The sequence below is a fragment of the Schistocerca serialis genome, chromosome 2 (assembly GCF_023864345.2).
Source record: "Schistocerca serialis cubense isolate TAMUIC-IGC-003099 chromosome 2, iqSchSeri2.2, whole genome shotgun sequence".
Taxonomy (NCBI): domain Eukaryota; kingdom Metazoa; phylum Arthropoda; class Insecta; order Orthoptera; family Acrididae; genus Schistocerca; species Schistocerca serialis.
The window spans coordinates 787,572,408-787,593,365 of NC_064639.1; the positions used below are offsets into that span (position 1 = coordinate 787,572,408).

The 20,958-nt window shown below is 38.8% G+C and overlaps 1 protein-coding gene across 1 annotated transcript in view; it reads left to right on the plus strand.

Annotated features, from left to right (window-relative positions):
- Positions 1-20,958, plus strand: part of LOC126458011 (28S ribosomal protein S7, mitochondrial) — an 88,531-nt gene that overhangs the window by 13,084 nt on the left and 54,489 nt on the right. Inside the window, exons 2-3 of the mRNA XM_050094791.1 lie at positions 7,109-7,294; positions 7,373-7,436. Of these exons, the coding sequence (XP_049950748.1) occupies positions 7,109-7,294; positions 7,373-7,436 (250 nt within the window). The remainder of the gene's footprint in view (positions 1-7,108; positions 7,295-7,372; positions 7,437-20,958) is intronic.

Consider the following 20,958-nt stretch of genomic DNA (forward strand, 5'->3'; position numbering starts at 1 on the left):
ACCTTTGAATTTCTTGACTTCTAGTCTGAATTTGTCTTTGTTAGTAAGATCCTCATATCTTCTAAGTCCTTTTTCTTGTCTTGCCAATGATTTATTGCATTGTTTATACTTAACTATTTTCAGTCTCTCTCCATGTCTCTTAAACAAACAAACACACACACACACACACACACACACACACACTTACACTTTTAGAAACTCTTTTACAGAGTGTAGGTTGTCAAGTAAATATGATTTCAGTTTGTATTTGAACTTAATTTTACTAGCGAAATAATTAATATTAAATAATTTAGGAGTAAAGGAGACCACTCGCCGAATAGCAGAAGCATTGAGCTGGGTTTGATGACTGTGAATGCCAGAGGGAGGTGTGGCAGGGGTGCCGGCTAGGCATGTGGTGCACAGGCACCAGAGTAAGTGGGGAGCATTTTTTGGTGAAGGTAACATAGAGGTGTGAATTGGGAGGGGATGATATAGGAGAGGAAGGAGAAACTGTTGGATGGAGAGTGCGGAGACAGAGGGTTAGCAAAGACTGAGACCAGGAGGATTACAAGAGTAAAGGATGTGTTGCAAGGATAACTTCTGTCAGTGGAGTTCAGAAGATCTGGTCGTGCAAAGAAGGATCCAGATGGCTCAGGTTGTGAAGCAGCCATTGAAATCAAGCATGTTGTGCTCAGCTGCATGTTGTGCCACTGGATGGTCAGTTTTGTTTTTGGCCACAGTTTGACTGCTTTCAGACATGTCCCTGCCTCTGTGAGGTAGGATAATCCTGTGGGAAATGATCTCTGTGACAAGGGGTCGAGAGTGGCCTGATGAGGCCTGAAGTGCAGTTAGCTTTCCAATTCATCCAAAGGTGTTCAGTTGGGTTCGATTCGGAGCACTCAGCAGACCAGGCCACTTGAAGAATGTTATTGTCTACAAATCATCACTTCATAGACACTTGTTCATGCCAGTATGCATTGTCTACAAACTGTTACTCATTTTACTAAGGTCTGAAGCTCCTCTTGATGTTCTTCCATGTTAGCGATTTAAAATTGGGTTGTTTTGAAAATCAGCCTTATGCAAACACAATTTGTTTATTTTTATATTTACCCAGACGTGTTTCCACACCTATGTGTTATCTTCTCTGCATCAAATTCTTATTTCTTTAAAGTACAATATGAGATTTATAATAATTTAACTGTTGTAGACCTAAGAATTACGATATGTGCAGTTTGCTTTGTTTTGTTTAGACACTCACCTTTAATTACATCGCTAAATGAAATGCATTATTATACACCAGTTTTTTGTGCTCTTTTTTTGTCGTTTTCTTGACAACATGTCACCTGCAAATTAGGCATGAAGAAAATTAATGCATATTTATCAAGAACTGTTTCGTGGTTAGAGGTTATGTGTGTTTCTGTACTTACATTTTTTCATCGTGTTGAGTGTCTGGTTGATGTCTCGATCAATGGATATTCAGTGCACTGTTTCCACACACTTTTTCAAACTAAATAACCATTGATTGAGAAACCATCCAGACACGCAACAGGACAAAAAAATGTAAGTGCAGAAACGCACGTAACCTCTACCCCCGAAACAGTTCTTAATAAATATGCATTAATTGTCTTCATAGCTAGTTTGCAGATGACATGCTGTCAAAAAATTATGAAAAAGAGCACAAAAAACTGGTGTATAATAATGCAGTTCATTTAGCAACGTAATTGTAAGGTGAGCGTCTAAACAAAACAAAGCAAATTGCACATACTGTAATTCTTAGGTATACAACAGTTAATTATTATAAATCTCATATTGTACTTTACAGAAATAAGAATTTGACCCACAGAAGATGACACAAAGGTTTCAAAACATGTCTGCGTAAATACAAAAATAAATGAATTGTGTTTGCATAAGACTGTTTTTCAAAACAACCCAAACTGTTCCTGTACTAAATACAGTACACAATGCTGTAACAGGTGCTCATATCCCTCCACATTCAGCATTTTCTTAAGCACAATAGGGGAACTACATCCTAAGCATGTGGAACACCCCCAAACCATGACAATAACACCATCTCATCTGTACATACATGATACCAGATAACATTCCAGGCATTCACCTAATCTTCCATCAGACTGTCTCACTCTACTCCACCTCAAGCATCACTTAACATTGACTATAGAAGTGTATGATGTATGAGAAGCTGCTTGACCACTGTACCTTTTTCTTTTTAACCCCCTACACAGAGTTATTGTGCTAGTTGGACTCCTGGTAGTACTTTGGAGCCGGCCGGTGTGGCCAAGCGGTTCTAGGCACTACAGTCTGGCACCGCGTGACCGCTACGGTCACAGGTTCGCATCCTGCCTCGGGCATGGATGTGTGTGATGTCCTTAGGTTAGTTAGGTTTAAGTGGTTCTAAGTTCTAGGGGACTGATGACCTCAGATGTTAAGTCCCATAGTGCTCAGAGCCAGTACTTTGGAAGTCAGTTGGAATTGGAATTGATTTCTTGCAATTTTTTATACTCACACTCCACAATGCTCGATGGTTCTCATCTTATCAGAGCTGTAGTTGTTCCTTCACCTTTCCAGTTCACAGTAACATTACCAACAGTCAACTTGAGCAGTTTTAGAATGGTTAAAACATTTCTGATGTATTTGTTACTCAGGTGACACCAAATCATTAGTCAGTATAGTTGCAACTAGAATATTAAGCTAAATAAAACAGTCTTAAATTTGCACATTAATAGATGTACAAAAGGTCTGTGTATTTGTTAGAAGTTGGAAATGATATATTAATTGTTGAAATTTATATTGGCAACATGCTGATTTTAAGTTATAACCCACAAGAGAAGGGAAGTGACAAAAAGAAACTCGAAGAGAGATTTAAACTGAAAGAGCAAGAAGTGTCACATTGCTTGTGCATCAGAAACACATTTTACGTCATTGAATTATGACAATCTTCAGTTACGTGATTATGTAGTCGTGAGTGTTGCTTCATCTAGATTTGAGTGAGCTTCTGCTCTGTTGGACTTTGTTCCTTTATAACCTGAGCCGATTCTATTTTTCTCTAAGAAATTGATGTCTGGTATCAGTATGTTTGGTTTATTATTTGGAGACACTTGCTTTGGACAATCAGTCACACACTTATTATCACAGTAAATTCTAATTAGGTTACTTCCAAGGACTGACGAGATTTCATTTTCCAATCTTTGCTGTCTGAGTGTCTCGTGACCAAGTTGAAGCAAAGATCATGTTTTCATCTGCGATAGTTGATACAGTTGCTGTAGGCTGTTTCTGCTGCTCCAAGAAATTGCACCTGCTTGTAATTTAATCATAAATCCAGTGGCTGATTTTCTACCCTCTGTGTCTCCTGCCTAATTTTCAGCACTAGACAGTGACAGTTTCAGTCTTTAGTCCTTTCATGTATCACAGGATTCTTTCAGTTACTTGCCAATGCAGTATTCGTGGATTATTGTTGAAATGACTTACAACTGCAATTGCATATCCAGATTTTGTGCCTGATTGTTCATACATTCCCTGCTTACAGTTCGTCTTAAAGAATATTTCTCATGACTGTTCTCTCTTCATCTGTCTTGGATCACAGGTCATGTCTGAGTATGTCTTGTTCAGAGTTTGTCAACTTTGGATTACAATTCTTCATGTTGCTTTTATCAAGTATTCATTCTATATAAAGACTGATTCATTATAATACTCCCTTTTGTGAACTTTTGTGGTTCTGATGGCCAAACAATTCAATACTACCAGATTTTTGAATGTAAATTGTAGTTTGAGTTTCTTTTTGTCACTTCCCTTCTCTTGTGGGTTATTACTTAAAATCAACATGTTGCCAACATACACTGCAAAAATTAATATATCATCCGATTATTCTTCTAGCAATGGAAAGTCCAGGATGGAATGTAACAATATTATGAAAAAGAAATTTGCTACTCATCGTATAGTGGAGATGCTGAGTCACAGATAGGCACAATAAAAATGCTGTCACAAATAAAGCTTTCAGCCAATAAAGCTTTTGTCAAAAATAGACTACAGACACACATCCAAGCGCGCGCACGCCCACACACACACACACACACACACACACACACACACACACACACACACACAAACAACTGCAGTCTCAGGCAACTGTAGCCACACTGTGAGCAGCAGCCAGACTGGTGCTGCTGCTTGTAGTATGGCTACAGTTGCCTGAGACTGCAGTCATGTGTGTGCAAGTTGCGTTGTGTGTGTGTGTGTGGGGGGGGGGGGGGGGGAGTCTATTTTTGGCGAACGCGTTATGGGCCAAAAGCTTTATTTCTGACAGTCTTCTTGTTGCACCTTTCTGCGACTCAGTATCTCTGCTGTATGGTGAGTAGCAACTTTCCTTTTCATAATACTGTTACATTGTTCTTCTAATAAATATATGAACCTGTTGTACATCTATTAATGTTCGTGTTTTAAGTCGGTTCTACATAGTTTAATATTCCAGTTGCAACGGCATTGTTTTAACCCACAAACTGCTTTCTTAACTATCTAGATGCACTTGTCCTTAATAATTCTAGTGAGGAAATCAGTCTCTGGGATTTTAGCATAAATCTGCTCTTTCAAATAGTGTTGTAGGAATGCCGCAGCAATGTGTAAGCGATATATTTTGGATAATATTTATCTGGCAAGCTAAAGCAAACAGGTGTATTATGGAATTGTAGCAGACTCCTGGAGCATGTGTCTCTTCGTAGACTGACCCTTTGGTTCAGTGCATCGTTCAACTACTATATGTGGTTTGTAACTGGTATTGTCGCCTTTAACAGCCTTTTTAATTTTGAAAATCCACTTGGTGTTGACTGGCTTTTTATCTGAGGGCAAATAGCTGTTTCTTATGTCCTATTTTCAGTATGTTTGCCACTCTTCTTTAATTGCCTGAGAACCTTTGTGCAATCCTTTACTTTACAAAGCTTCTTCTGATAATGACAGATCTGAAGTCTGTGCAACGACATATTGTCAGTGTTCTGTTCACTTTCGGTTTGTTCACATGTGACATCACATGCCACCTCATCATTATATTATGGAACAGAGCATACATCTGTTATGGTAGGTTCAGGAGACCCTTTTGAACTGTATTTTCTTTAAAAATCACATCTCTTGCCGTTAGAATTTTTCTTGGATAGATTGAAATAGTTGATTTGCCTTACTCTCTCCACAATATCCTATCAATAGGCATTACCCCATTTATGCCTGCATGTGTGACTAGAAGAACATAGGCATAGCTGGAAAATATTATTAGATACCTAAGATCTAGTATCTTTCTGGAAACTGCTTGTTTTGGTTGATTTCAAAGTGTTTCTCCCAAAACATGCTACTTTTCAATTTGTAAATCATGTTATACATTTACTAAATGTAAAAATGCCACCAACTGATATTTCCTGTGGCTTATCAAAAGCATTTGCTTGTGCAGTTCACAGTACCCTCCTTGAGAAGCTCAAATAGCATGGTATCATACTGGTGCTTTTCATCCTACCTAACTGATAAGTTACAAAATATTACATTAATAGTACACAAAGGGAGCATACACAATAAGATAGCATCATAAGAATCTGTAATAATCACTATGGGTGTACCACAGGAATAGATATTGGAACTGCTGTTATTGTTTTTCTGTATAAATGATCTTCCATCATATATCCAGGAAGCGGAATTAGTTCTCTTTGCTGATAATGCCATCAGTATAATGTAAAGTAGTGGAATAACTGCAGCACTTGGAAATACAATTCATTGGACCCAAATATGCTGAAAAACTATAGGAATAGTGAGTAATATGATCCTCTTTCTCTATATTTTTGAATATTTGGGGATTTGCAATTTCCTGCTTGACGTCTGATGACAATCTGTTAAATACTTGTTCTTGAGAATGTAAAACTTCTTTCTAAACATCTTGCCATGGATGAAACATGAGCTATATGGAAATTATTTATGTGATTTTGAATTTCTCAGTTCATCCCAAATTCACTATTATTATTAAACCAAATACCATTAGTGAATAATTTTATTGGTATGTGAGTGTAAAAAGCCCAATGTCTTTCAGTTCACTTCTGCTTGATATTTGGTTATCAATTTTACATTCACACTCCTGTAGAATAAATACTTTTGTCACCTTGGCAGCCTTGCCCCAGAAGACTTTGCCATAGTTCAGTAACCAGAAGATTTTGCCACAGGGCAGTATTGACTGAAACTATCCATACAATCCTGCCTGCAGATCAGCAAGGGGAAAGATTTTTAAGGAAAAAACATGTAGGACTGAGCTTCTTGGTTAACTTGTTCATATTCTGGTGTTACATCATTTTCATAGCCACCTGGATGCATACAAACTTCATGCACGGGTTTTCATTTACTGTGTGCCATTGATTGTGCTGCTTTTTGAGCTGTGAATCATAGTGTTAATGTTAGTAGAGGCACTCAAAAGCCTTGTGTAAATGTTTTAATGAGATTTGATGCCCATTCGACATAGATTTGATTAGTCATTTACAATAATAATAATATATAACACACAAATTTAGAAAATAAAGGATGGTTATTTTTAAATTTAACTCCAAATAACAGACAACACAAACGTAAAGACTGGCAAGGAGAGCAAATTATAATTCACTCCTGCAACAACTACACTGAGCAAAGCAACACAGAGTAAAACACTAGAGATACTGTCACATTAGGAAGGGCATAAGTTTGATTTCTTGATCAGATGGGTATTCCGTGGTTTTCTTTACATTGCTTAAGGAAATTGCTGTGATTATTCCTTTGAAAGGGATATGGCCGATTTGCTTTCTCAAATCAAGATTGTGATCAGTCTTTAGCTAACTCATGGCATATCTTTTCTGCCTGCAATAGCAGTATCTCAGGTACAGATGTTCTGTAATTTTGTATGTTGCTGAACAAGCCAATTTTTATTTGTTTTTATCCACATGTAGGGTTTTCAAATCTAACCTTGTTGGAGGTGAAATCAAATCTGTTTCCACACATCACCATTTGGACATATTGTTAAAACCATTTTAGCAATTATTTTTTATTCTGTCATTTTGTGTGGGTGTTTTTTTTTTTTTTTTTTTTTTTATTTTTTAATGAGTGTATTCATGTCTTCCAGATGCTGTAATGTTGTGAAACAAGCATTGTTTAGTTCATACGCACCATATTTTATTGACCCTGTATTTAAGCAGAATGAACAGAATAGATTAATAGAAGAAGGAGAAGCCCAGAAGCTCTCACATTTACCTGTGAAAGCCGCCCTAAATGATCAGACGTCGTCTGTTTTTCATGATGATATTGTGAGGTAAATAAACAACAGTTTTTCACTGTATATTTATTTATTTAATCTGTTGTGAATACATTATTGCATTATGATTTGCAGGAAATTTACAAATCATGTTATGAAATCAGGAAGGAAAGCTTTGGCCCGAGAGCTGGTACAAAAGGTATGTAAAAATTTGGAAGAATTCGACTTTGTGTTTATTAAAAGAATGCAAATGTTGAGTTTATTAACTAAATGCTAATATAACGGCTCCTTCTAGCACTTGCATGAAATAATATTTTTCCTCCAAGGAGGTCATATATTGCCCTGTCATGTCGTGACTGATTTTGCTCTCTGTAAGCTAGCAATTAATTCAATCACCGGTCAGAGTAAACTTATAATTTCAACTTAATTTTGAATACTGTTCATCACTGTGCATCATACATGACCAAGACAAACTTAGGCTTGTCCAGCTGTGTGCATTACTGTAGAACATCCGACCAACATATACAGGGCTTAGGAACACCAACAGCATTTCCCTGATATAAACATATCATTTCTAGTGATTGTTTTGTGGCTTACCTACAGTAAAACCCCTACTGAAACTATCTACTCTGTCACCTGTTTTGTAATCTCTGTAGAATGATCTCTGCTGTAAGTATAACGGGCAGTCAAATGAAAATGCAACAAATTCGGGGGGGAAGGGGGGGGGGTTAGGGAGGAATAAGAGTAAACTGCTCAAGCTGCCAGAGGTGTCTTCTGAAACTTGTCAGTGCTCCTTATGAGACATGGACTGATGATGATCTAGATAGGATAAAAACCATTTACCATTACATGAGACTTTTTAATAATAATAGTGATCAAGACTGATTGTTATTTCAAATTATCTAATCAAGTCACTGCTTTGCCAATACTGTTTTCAAAATTTATATTTCAAAAGTAATCACCATTGTGAGACAAGATGGTCAATGCCTTCACATAAAAATGTTTATGATTGCCTACACAACCCTGTTTGCAGCCAGGTGACCACCTCTTCGTCCAAATCAAATTGACGGCCGTGAATATCTTTCTTCAGGAGTCCAGCTATATGGAAATTACATGGTCAAGGATCTTGACTGTATGGTGGATGTATAAGTTTTTTCCAGCGAAACTTCAAAATTAGTTGAAATAACCTTGGCAACACGTGAGTGAATATTATCCTGCAACAGAATGATGCTGTCCTTCAACATTCTTGGGCCTTTGGACGTCGTGGTGCTCTTCTGTTTTTGCAAAGCATCCACGTAGCACTGTGCATTAATTGTGGTGTCATGTTCCAAAAAAGCCAGTGAGCCATCAAGTCCTAACACCCATGAATGTTGACGGATGACGGGATAATGCCCACCCGCCTGTTGCCTAGGTTGTTCCAAGTGCACTGCAGTAGTTTTGCTGGAGAGCTCCTACACATCATCCATACAGTCCCAATCACTCCCCACGCGATTTCCATATTTTTGGAGCCCTGAAGAATGACATTTGTCCATTTGCTTCAGACAAAGAGCTTCATGCTTGGGTACAATAATGGTGTCGTGGGCAACCTCAAACATTTTTCCATGAAACTAGTGTCATCTTGTCCCACAGTAGATTAATGTGTTAACATTTATGGTGATTATGTTTGAAACAGTAAACAGTTTACTTACTTTTTAGGGTTCTGTACTTCAGTCGGAAAAAATGAATCCTTAATAGGATCACTTAACTGCCCTTTTGTCTGTCTGTATGTACATATGATGTATGTATCTATGTATGTATGTCCAAATTTTTAAAACTGTACTTCCTGTTGACATAGATCCTGAAATTTGCCAAGAAGCAAGATTTGACACTACAACCAAAGGAAAAATCCTGAAATTGTTAACTTGTAATTATATCACATGAAAAAAAATGTCATTTGTTATCAGACTTTCTGTATATATATCTGACCCCATTTTCTCAGGAACTGGTTGATATTTCAAGTTGAAATTTATGTCACATACTGTGGTCTACAGTACTTTGATGGCGTAAAAATGAAAATATTCTAAGTTTGTGCAATCAAAAGGTATGGCCATTTATGTCACATATTTGGTTACTCGCAGACTCACTCAGTAAAATGTACAGGGTACTTCCTCATGACATAGAATAATGAAATTTGGCAAGAAGATAGGTTTCACAGTACAAGTAAAGAGAAAAAATAGGAAATTGTTAATTTTTAATTATAACTCACAAAAAAATTTCTTTTATTCTACTTCAAATTTGAAATTAAAACATTCTTGAAAGTGTTGGTATGCCTAGGGCCAATATCTTGCCAGTATCAATATTGATAACAGACAAAAATCATCAAGGTTCTTGATTGATTCTGCTAATGGATAAACAGTCCGTATACCTAATTAAGTTTGTACAGATCCCTCAGTGTGTGTGTGTCTTACTAGCAGCTGGCGAATTTTTATTCCGTCCTGTCTCATTTTCATTTGATTGCTTCTTATACATCTTTGTTTGCATTGTGGCCTGTTAATCTACCATCATACTGAACTTCAAAGACTATGTGAACTACAAAATTGCTTCTGTAAAGTTTGGAAGGTAGGAGACGAGGTACTGGCAGAAGTAAAGTTGTGAGTACGGGGCGTGAGTCATGCTTGGGTAGCTCAGATGGTAGAGCACTTCACCGCGAAAGCAAAGGTCCCGAGTTCGAGTCTTGGTCCAGCACACAGTTTTAATCTGCCAGGAAGTTTCATATCAGCGCACACTCGGTGCAGAGTGAAAATCTCATTCTGGAATCCAGAAGTTGTCAAACTGTGCTATCATAGTCTGCCTTGTGTAGCATGATGGTAGCAGTCCCATTATCTGCTGGCAACACCACAATGCTTAGTGAACGACCTGCATGTATCTCGTTGGACAACTTCGATTTCACTTGGAGGCAGTTTGAGAGCCACCTGCTCAACTGCACTGATGAAGGCCACAACAGGTATATTTCTGGGGTTACTGCAACAGATATATTTCAGGGGTCTTGATAAAGAAGAAAGAAAAGGACTATTTTGTGCAAGTGGGGAAGCCTGGCATGTTATTGTTGGACAGTGGTCCTCAATTTACAATGTACAATTTAGAGGAAATGTGGGAATACTATGGAATGAGACATTTCAAGATTTCACCATATTGTCCATAGGGAACACCAGTGAGAGGGTCATAAAGGAACTGAACAGGTTGTGTAGGACAAATTGGTATAGGAGAAACAGATGTGAGCCAACTTTATTGCAAGTTTTGACAAAGCAATTAATAATTTGTGGTATGAAGCAGTGGGTTTTGTGCAATGTGAAATAATGTTTGTGCTTATCCATTACAGATATTTTAGAACCGTGACTGTATATTGAATGTAAATAAGTTGTACGAAACTGCAACCTGTCACTTTTTTGAATAATTGTGTTTTATTCCAGCAACCGGTTTTCGAACCTATTCAGGTTCATCTTCAGATAGTTTCAGGAAGTTACATCATTATTGCTAGCATAATGCTGGGTGCTGGATCTATGACAAAAAGATGGAACACACTTTAATGTATCACCATAACTATAGCTTATCTGTCGATATGGATGTAAATTTAGTTTTTTACTTACTATGACAGTATAGGCGGCTTTTCTCGGTTAGTGTCCATCTGTCTGCCTCCATTATAATGTCCAGTTGTTATATCACTACACACACTTCCACGCAAACTATATTAATTTACACTCTGACAGCAAAATGTTTCCAGCATACAGCACGTGCTTTACAACTGTTGCTTGTAACAAAGATCTTGACAGAAAGATATGGCATAGGCGTACTTTGCACAGAGATGTAATTTGTTCTTCTTTACATGTATTAAAGTCGATATAAGGGCAAATATTTTAATCAGACTGGCGATAAATTACTACAAGAACAAACTTCAGGTGATCTGATATCTTATTTCTATTTGTATATTACATATAATACAGGCAGTTTTTAGCATTTTTTTAAACGTGATTGGCATTAACATGAATACCCAGGAATCAATGATACTGAGTTATTGTATATGCAGTGAGATGCAGCTATCTGTTAGACTAGAACCTTTATATTTAAATTTAAATTAAAAACAAACCTTCAGATGAACTGTTGACTTATTTCTGTTGTTATGTTAACATGATCTGGAGTATTAGCAAGAGTAGATTCTGTTTATTTCAGCTAAAGGTATATGTATAAAAGTTATAGTGATTGTAATGGACTAAAGCTGTTTGTATGGCTGTACACTTTATATTTTAAAAAACCATGAACAAAAGTCCTTTAACTGTTGACTTATTTTTTATTCTAACATTAAAGTGATCCTTTAACTGTTGACTTATTTTTTATTCTAACGTTAAGTAATCTGGAATATTGGTAAAGGCAGCTTCTGTTTGTTCCAGCTAGAAGTAATATGTATAAAAGTACTGATTTATGTTAGCAGTAGAGGGCTTTAACATTTAGTAATATAGTACAGGTTTTATTCTGTGGTGGGATATTACATTGACACCGGTGTAGTTAGGATGTAAAGGGGGGGGGGGGGTCTAGCATTCGTTGAGTGGTTATTTGTTTTGAACTAGTAGATCTTCAAAGTTCTGAAGGAAAAATTTGTTTCTCAGTTCAATTTGATCATTGAGTAGGTAGTCAGGTGCTGTATTTGTGTAGATAAATATTTCAGTTTCTTCAAGAAGGTCAAGTGTTGTGCCATTGTTGGCAAAGTGGAGTATTTGGAGATTCTGTTCTATGTTGTTTGCAGAATGATTGTGTTGGGCAAGATGTGAGGCAAAGCTGGACTTTTCAGGTATTTAAGACAGAGTGCATCTATGTGTTCTTTAAATCTTATTGTGAAGATTCTACCAGTTTGTCCAATGTAGAAGCTTGGACATGAGTTGCAATTGAACTTGTACACACCTGACCTTTGATACTGTTGTATAGTGGTGTTGGTGCTGTGTATGATTTTATTTTGTATGTTGTTGTTGGTGATGAAACTTATTTTTATGTTGTATGTCTTGAAGAGGTTGGCAATTTGGTGAGAAATCTTCCCTAGGAAAGGCAGACTTATAAATGTTGTCTTCTTGTTTGTGGATGGCTGTTCAGCAGTTGATTGATTTAATTTTGGTGTATGGAGTAGTTTATCTATTATTGCAGCATTGTACCCATTGCTGGAGGCAATTTATTTAATAATTTCTGTTTCTTTTTGTCTTTCACTTGTGTCAATCGGGATTTTAAGCATGTGATTAACCATTGTTCTGAAGAATGCTTTTTTATGTTGGTCTGGATGGCAAGAGGATTTGTGTATGGTAATATTGGTGGTTGTTGGCTTTCTGAAAATTTGAAATTTATGCTTTTGGTTTTTATTTGAGATTTTTAGATCAAGATAGTTAATGCCTTCTGGTGTTTCTTAGTCTACTGTGAATTGACTTTTATTGTGAATTTTATTAAGTTATTTGGCTAGATTATCTATTTCTTCTGTTGTTCCATTGAACAGAATGAGAGTGTCATCAACATAGCGTTTGTAATAAAGCAGCCCCCAACGACCCCCCTCCCTCTCCTTACATCCTAACTACACCGGTGTCAGTGTAATATCCTACCACAGAATAAAACCTGTACTATATTTCTAAATGTCAAAGCCCTCTATCGCTAATATAAATCAGTACTTTTATACATATTACTTCTAGCTGTGCCTTTACCAATATTCCTGATCACTTTAATGTTAGAATAAAAGTAAGTTAACAGTTAAAGAACTTTTGTTTATGGTTTTTTTTTAAATATAAAGTGTACAGCCAGCCATACAAACAGCTTTAGTCCATTACAATCACTATAACTTTTATACATATACCTTTAGCTGAACTAAACAGTATTTATTTTATTTTGTAGTCTCATGTTATCGCCAGTCTGATTAAAATATTTGCCCTTATGTCGACTTTAACACATGTAAAGAAGAACAAATTACATCTCTGTGCAAAGTACGCCTATGCCATATCTTTCTGTCAAGATCTTTGTTACTAGCAACAGTTGTAAAGCACATGCTGTATGCTGGAAAAGTTTCCCTGTCAGAGTGTAAATTAATATAGTTTGCGTAGTGATATAACAACTGGACATCATAATGGAGGCAGACAATGGACACTAACCGAGAAAAGCCGCCTATACTGTCGCAGTAAGTAAAAAACTAAATTTACATCTGTATCGACAGATAAGCTATAGTCATGGTGATACATTAAAATGTGTTCCATCTTTTTATCATAGAGCCAGCACCCAGCATTATGCTAGCAATAATGATGTAACTTCCTGAAACCATCTGAAGATGAACCTGAAAAGGTTCGAAAACCGATTCATGGAATAAAACATAATTATTCAAATAAGTGACTGGTTGCAGTTTTGTATAACTTATTTACAGAAATATAAGATGATAAAATGGAAGAAATTAAATTGCAACCAATACATAAAAACGATAAAAATCACATGGACAGAAATATTAAATGATTGGAAGAAAAATTAAAGCAAATGAAAAAGTTAATAAGATGGCTAAAGTGACTTGACAAACATTTAGAAATGGAAAAAATTACATTTAAACCAAGTAATTGAACAAAAACACTGACCAGAGTTACTTAAAAATAAAAAAATTCATAGCATTTGACAGGATTCAAACCCTCAGCTGGCTCCATATACCTTAACCATTACACTATGTTGCCACTCTGCATGATACTAATATTTGTAAAGTTCTAGTCATCATGTGACATTCGTAATTTCTTTTTATCAATTACTTGCAAATGAGGGTACACTTTCAGGAGTGGCTTTAGAGTGTGATAGCTGGGACTCTACTTGCGACACCGTTTAGGCGGTTCAAAAAAGTTGATCCCACCTTTGGGTACTTTTCATATCAACTCTGTAAGGTAGAGCAGAATTTAATCTAGCATAAGTTGTAAAATGGTTAAATTATTCCAGCTCATCACATACATGTAAAATTCCAAGAGTTGACTGCCCTGGAATTTTCTCTAAGTGCAGTGATTAGTCTTGTGAAATTTGCTATGTATTGTAATACAACACAGTTGCTGAAATTGGCAAGTCTCCATAACTGTGCCACACAAACTGAAGTTGTATTTTCCACACACAAAATCATAATTAAAGCCAGCTCATTCATACGTGAGCACCATGTTTGATATATCCTCCTGATTAACTTAGCTATGTTTTACAATGTTATCCTATGCATTGGGAACACAAACCCTACAAAATGCTGCAGTATTCATTAGTTTGTATGGATTCATTATAAGTGAAAATTATTAATTAATCCTAATAAGTAGTTTTCCATTTAAAGCTGCCGTGTAAATAATTGTACAATGCTAGACTGCAACTCAACTGGTAGCACTCGTCAGTGACCAACAGTTGACACGGTGTTTTTCTGTGTAGCTGTTTTTATTTAGTCACTGTTAATTTCACAGTTCTTGCACTAATTTTTATGTGTCTTTAAGTATCTGTAATTCATAAGCTAAAAGACACCCAAACTGGATCAATGCATCGGAAATTTAGTTCCACAACACCTTTTTTCAAACCCTTCCATGTCCAGAACTTCTGCAGAGCCACATGTGCACAGTCATCAATCTTTTAATACAGCTTTACAAGCAGAGTGCAATCCTGCATTGAGACAGTTATGGTGAATGTCACAGACGGGAAAGGAGGAAAAGCTGTGTACCCGGCATGTTTATACAAACTTCAGTGGGTCATGCACACATGACACATTTTTTCGTTTACGTATTCTGTCACGTACAGCGCCATCTATTCATCAATTTTCTTACTGTTTCTTTTTTCCTTCTTCTTCTTCTGCTGTATGTTTTCCTCCTCCTCCAACAATATTCCATTGCAATTTGATGTCATTCTGACCAGTGGTGTTACTTCTACAGTGTTTTGAAAGTTAAACTTTAATTATAATAACCCTGTACATATTACAAAGTATTGTGTGTCGAGATATTGATTGCTGCATCACAGCTCAGTTATTGGAGGAACAAATACATTGTTTAGTTTATATTCATTGCTGCTAGATGTTGGTTGTCTTCTGTTTGCTTGGTTACTATCACATGTTGCAAAATGGCTACCTTACAGCAAAAATCATTTTGTGTTCTTGAGTTTGCAAAGTGTAATTCCTTGATTACATGCAGAGACATTTCAGACTGAGTTACCAAACTGAGCCTCCAAATGGCTGGAACATTCACAGAAGGTACTGACAGTTTGTAGGTACAGGATGTGTGTGTAAAGGGAAGAATCCAGGCAGCCCTTGTGTTTCCATCAAAAATGTTACACAAATTCAAACTGCTTTCCAGCATACTCATACAAAATCAACTCACAGAATTTGATACATAGAACATCTGCAAATGAGAGGCGTGATAATTAATTTAGAGAGATCTGCTTCAGTTGTACTAACATTTATTCAAACTATGATGGGTTTTGAGATTTTAAAATCCCATCATCAGGTGTATAAACTGTAATATATAAAGGAGAGGAAACAAGAAATATAATGTGAAATACGTGTAAACAGCAAAAGGGCAGACTGCCAAACCAAGGTGGGTGACTTATTGTATCTGGTAATAAATGACATGTGATTGGGCCAGTCAGTACAAGAGTTCCAATCATTGCATATAGACGAGACTAGAAAAAAAGAAGGGGAGAGCCCAATAATCAAATCAATTAAAAATGTAACACTTGCGGGGGGGGGGGATGAAGTAAACAGAAGTAGAGAACAAACACAGTACTCACACTGTCCACCACTGGGCAGAACCATGGTAGGAACGTCAACTACTACTTAGTGGAGGGCTACGCCAGAGGTGTGGAAGCATGGTGAGTGTGTGTGCCAACTGTGCAAAGCAAATAAACTGATGTTATCAGCAATGATATAGAAAATCTGGAGTGACTGGTCCAAGCACTTACTATACTACATTTAAGGACATAATAAAATATGAATGAGCTCTGCTACTCCGATAGGCCAAATAACTTTCAAGCATGTGACAATATGTGATGTTTTAAGGTGATGGTACACAGGTAAAATGAATGAACAAGGTATAAAAAGAGTGAGATCAGTGATAAAAATTAATGGTAATATAAACCATCCTAAGTAAATCTTCACATGTATGATACATTATTGGTTCAAGTGACAAAAATAAAATATATAAAAACCGTCACAAGTCTAAAATGAAAGCATTGAAACAATGCATAAAAAAGATCATGTTGGTGCCATACATTATACAAAGGAATAATGATTGGCCTATCTACCATTTTCTAGTTACCTATCGCAGCACATATTTTTTTACTAATCTGTAAGTTGCAGATTTACTTTTTCTCCCATTCATTTAGTTGCTTCTCTTAGCCGTCCTGTGTGAAATGTATGGGTTCCAACTTGATCATTCTTGTGTGTTATTTTGATGCTTACATTACTACACCCATTTTAGATTGGTGATGGTTTTTGTGTATTTTATTTTTATTTTTGTCACTTAGCCCATAATGTATCATGAATGTGATGCTTTACTTAACGTGGTTTATATTTCCTGGCAAATTAAAACTGTGTGCCATACCAAGAGTCAATCTCAGGGCTTTTGTCTTTCATGGGCAAGTGCTCTACCAACTGAGTTAACCAAGCATGATTGATGACCTCTTCTTACAGCTATGCTTGCGCCAGTAAAGCTGTGAGGACAGGTTGTAAGTTGTGCTTGGGTAGCTCATTCAGTAGAGCTCTTGCCAACGAAAGGCAAAGTTCGAGTCTCGGTCCAGCACGCATTTCTAATTCGCCAGGAAGTTTCATATCGATGCACACTCCACTGCAGAGTGAAAATTTCTTTCTGATGGTTTATATTACCATTAATTTTTACCACTGTTTTTTATCCTTTGTTCATTCAGGTTACCTGCATACCATTGCCTTGTTGCATAAAAAGTAACAAATTGTTACACGCTTGAGATTTATTTAGCCTATCAGTGTACCAAAGCTCGTTCATATTCTATTATGTCATTAAATGAAATATTGTAAGCACTCTAACTAATCAGTCCAGTTTTTTATATATATATATAATGGAAGGAAACATTCCACGTGGGAAAAATTATATATAAAAACAAAGATGAGGTGACTTACCGAACAAAAGCGCTGGCAGGTTGATAGACACACAAACATACACACAAAATTCAAGCTTTCGCAACAAACTGTTGCCTCATCAGGAAAGAGGGAAGGAGAGGGGAAGACGAAAGGAAGTGGGTTTTAAAGGAGAGGGTAAGGAGTCATTCCAATCCCGGGAGCGGAAAGACTTACCTTAGGGGGAAAAAAGGACAGGTATACACTCGCACACACGCACATATCCATCCACACATACAGACACAAGCAGACATATTTAAAGACAAAGAGTTTGGGCAGAGATGTCAGTCGAGGCAGAAGTGTAGAGGCAAAGAAGTTGTTGAAAGACAGGTGAGGTATGAGTGGCGGCAACTTGAAATTAGCGGAGATTGAGGCCTGGCGGATGACGAGAAGAGAGGATATACTGAAGGGCAAGTTCCCATCTCCGGAGTTCTGACTGGTTGGTGTTGGTGGGAAGTATCCAGATAACCCGGACGGTGTAACACTGTGCCAAGATGTGCTGGCCGTGCACCAAGGCATGTTTAGCCACAGGGTGATCCTCATTACCAACAAACACTGTCTGCCTGTGTCCATTCATGCGAATGGACAGTTTGTTGCTGGTCATTCCCACATAGAATGCGTCACAGTGTAGGCAGGTCAGTTGGTAAATCACGTGGGTGCTTTCACACGTGGCTCTGCCTTTGATCGTGTACACCTTCCGGGTTACAGGACTGGAGTAGGTGGTGGTGGGAGGGTGCATGGGACAGGTTTTGCATCGGGGGCGGTTACAAGGATAGGAGCCAGAGGGTAGGGAAGGTGGTTTGGGGATTTCATAGGGATGAACTAACAGGTTACGAAGGTTAGGTGGACGGCGGAAAGACACTCTTGGCAGAGTGGGGAGGATTTCATGAAGGATGGATCTCATTTGAGGGCAGGATTTGAGGAAGTCGTATCCCTGCTGGAGAGCCACATTCAGAGTCTGGTCCAGTCCCGGAAAGTATCCTGTCACAAGTGGGGCACTTTTGTGGTTCTTCTGTGGGGGATTCTGGGTTTGAGGGGACGAGGAAGTGGCTCTGGTTATTTGCTTCTGTACCAGGTCGGGAGGGTAGTTGCGGGATGCGAAAGCTGTTTTCAGGTTGTTGGTGTAATGATTCAGGGATTCCGGACTGGAGCAGATTCGTTTGCCACGAAGACCTAGGCTGTAGGGAAGGGACCGTTTGATGTGGAATGGGTGGCAGCTGTCATAATGGAGGTACTGTTGCTTGTTGGTGGGTTTGATGTGGACGGACGTGTGAAGTTGGCCATTGGACAGGTGGAGGTCAACGTCAAGGAAAGTGGCATGGGATTTGGAGTAGGACCAGGTGAAACTGATGGAACCAAAGGAGTTGAGGTTGGAGAGGAAATTCTGGAGTTCTTCTTCACTGTGAGTCCAGATCATGAAGATGTCATCAATAAATCTGTACCAAACTTTGGGTTGACAGACTTGGGTAACCAAGAAGGCTTCCTCTAAGCGACCCATGAATAGGTTGGCGTACGAGGGGGCCATCCTGGTACCCATGGCTGTTCCCTTTAATTGTTGGTATGTCTGGCCTTCAAAAGTGAAGAAGTTGTGGGTCAGGATGAAGCTGGCTAAGGTGATGAGGAAAGAGGTTTTAGGTAGGGTGGCAGGTGATCGGCGTGAAAGGAAATGCTCCATCGCAGCGAGGCCCTGGACATGCGGAATATTTGTGTATAAGGACGTGGCATCAATGGTTACAAGGATGGTTCCGGGGGTAACAGATTGGGTAAGGATTCCAGGCGTTCAAGGAAGTGGTTGGTGTCCTTGATGAAGGATGGGAGACTGCATGTAATGGGTTGAAGGTGTTGATCTACGTAGGCAGAGATACGTTCTGTGGGGGCTTGGTAACCAGCTACAATGGGGCGGCCGGGATGATTGGGTTTGTGGATTTTAGGAAGAAGGTAGAAGGTAGGGGTGCGGGGTGTCGGTGGGGTCAGGAGGTTGATGGAGTCAGGTGAAAGGTTTTGCAGGGGGCCTAAGGTTCTGAGGATTCCTTGAAGCTCCGCCTGGACATCGGGAATGGGGTTACCTTGGCAAACTTTGTATGTGGTGTTGTCTGAAAGCTGACGCAGTCCCTCAGCCACATACTCCCGACGATCAAGTACCACGGTCGTGGAACCCTTGTCCGCCGGAAGAATGACGATGGATCGGTCAGCCTTCAGATCACGGATAGCCTGGGCTTCAGCAGTGGTGATGTTGGGTGTAGGATTAAGGTTTTTTAAGAAGGATTCAGATGCAAGGCTGGAAGTCAGAAATTCCTGGAAGGTTTGGAGAGGGTGATTTTGAGGAAGAGGAGGTGGGTCCCGCTGTGACGGAGGACGGAACTGTTCCAGGCAGGGTTCAATTTGGATGGTGTCTTGAGGAGTTGGATCATTAGGAGTAGGATTAGGATCATTTTTCTTCGTGGCAAAGTGATACTTCCAGCAGAGAGTACGAGTGTAGGACAGTAAATCTTTGACGAGGGCTGTTTGGTTGAATCTGGGAGTGGGGCTGAAGGTGAGGCCTTTGGATAGGACAGAGGTTTCGGATTGGGAGAGAGGTTTGGAGGAAAGGTTAACTGCTGAATTAGGGTGTTGTGGTTCCAAATTGTGTTGATCGGAATTTTGAGGTTTTGGAGGGAGTGGAGCTGGAAGTGGGAGATTGAGTAGATGGGAGAGACTGGGTTTGTGTGCAATGAGAGGAGGTTGAGGTTTGCTGGAAAGGTTGTGAAGGGTGAGTGAGTTGCCTTTCCGGAGGTGGGAAACCAGGAGATTGGATAGTTTTTTGAGGTGGAGGGTGGCATGCTGTTCTAATTTAATTTGGCATCACCCCCAAAGGCCTCACACTTAAAGTTCCCATCTCTGGCTGCAACCCTTCCTTCCATCAGTCCCTATACCAGTTCCAAACTGAACAATCCATTGCCCTCACCCACCTAATCCTTCACCTACACATCAACTCAGCCAATGAACACACCCGTCAACTCCTATCCTTAATAAAAGTCCTTAATCTTTCCTCTCCCACATCCACACCGGCTGTTCAGAGCATCCTCCTACAGGCCAACTGTAAATTAGAACAGCATGCCACCCTCCACCTCAAAAAACTATCCAATCTCCTGGTTTCCCACCTCCGGAAAGGCAACTCACTCACCCTTCACAACCTTTCCAGCAAACCTCAACCTCCTCTCATTGCACACAAACCCAGTCTCTCCCATCTACTCAATCTCCCACTTCCAGCTCCACTCCCTCCAAAACCTCAAAATTCCGATCAACACAATCTGGAACCACAACACCCTAATTCAGTAGTTAACCTTTCCTCCAAACCTCTCTCCCAATCCGAAACCTCTGTCCTATCCAAAGGCCTCACCTTCAGCCCCACTCCCAGATTCAACCAAACAGCCCTCGTCAAAGATTTACTGTCCTACACTCGTACTCTCTGCTGGAAGTATCACTTTGCCACGAAGAAAAATGATCCTAATCCTACTCCTAATGATCCGACTCCTCAAGACACCATCCAAATTGAACCCTGCCTGGAACAGTTCCGTCCTCCGTCACAGCGGGACCCACCTCCTCTTCCTCA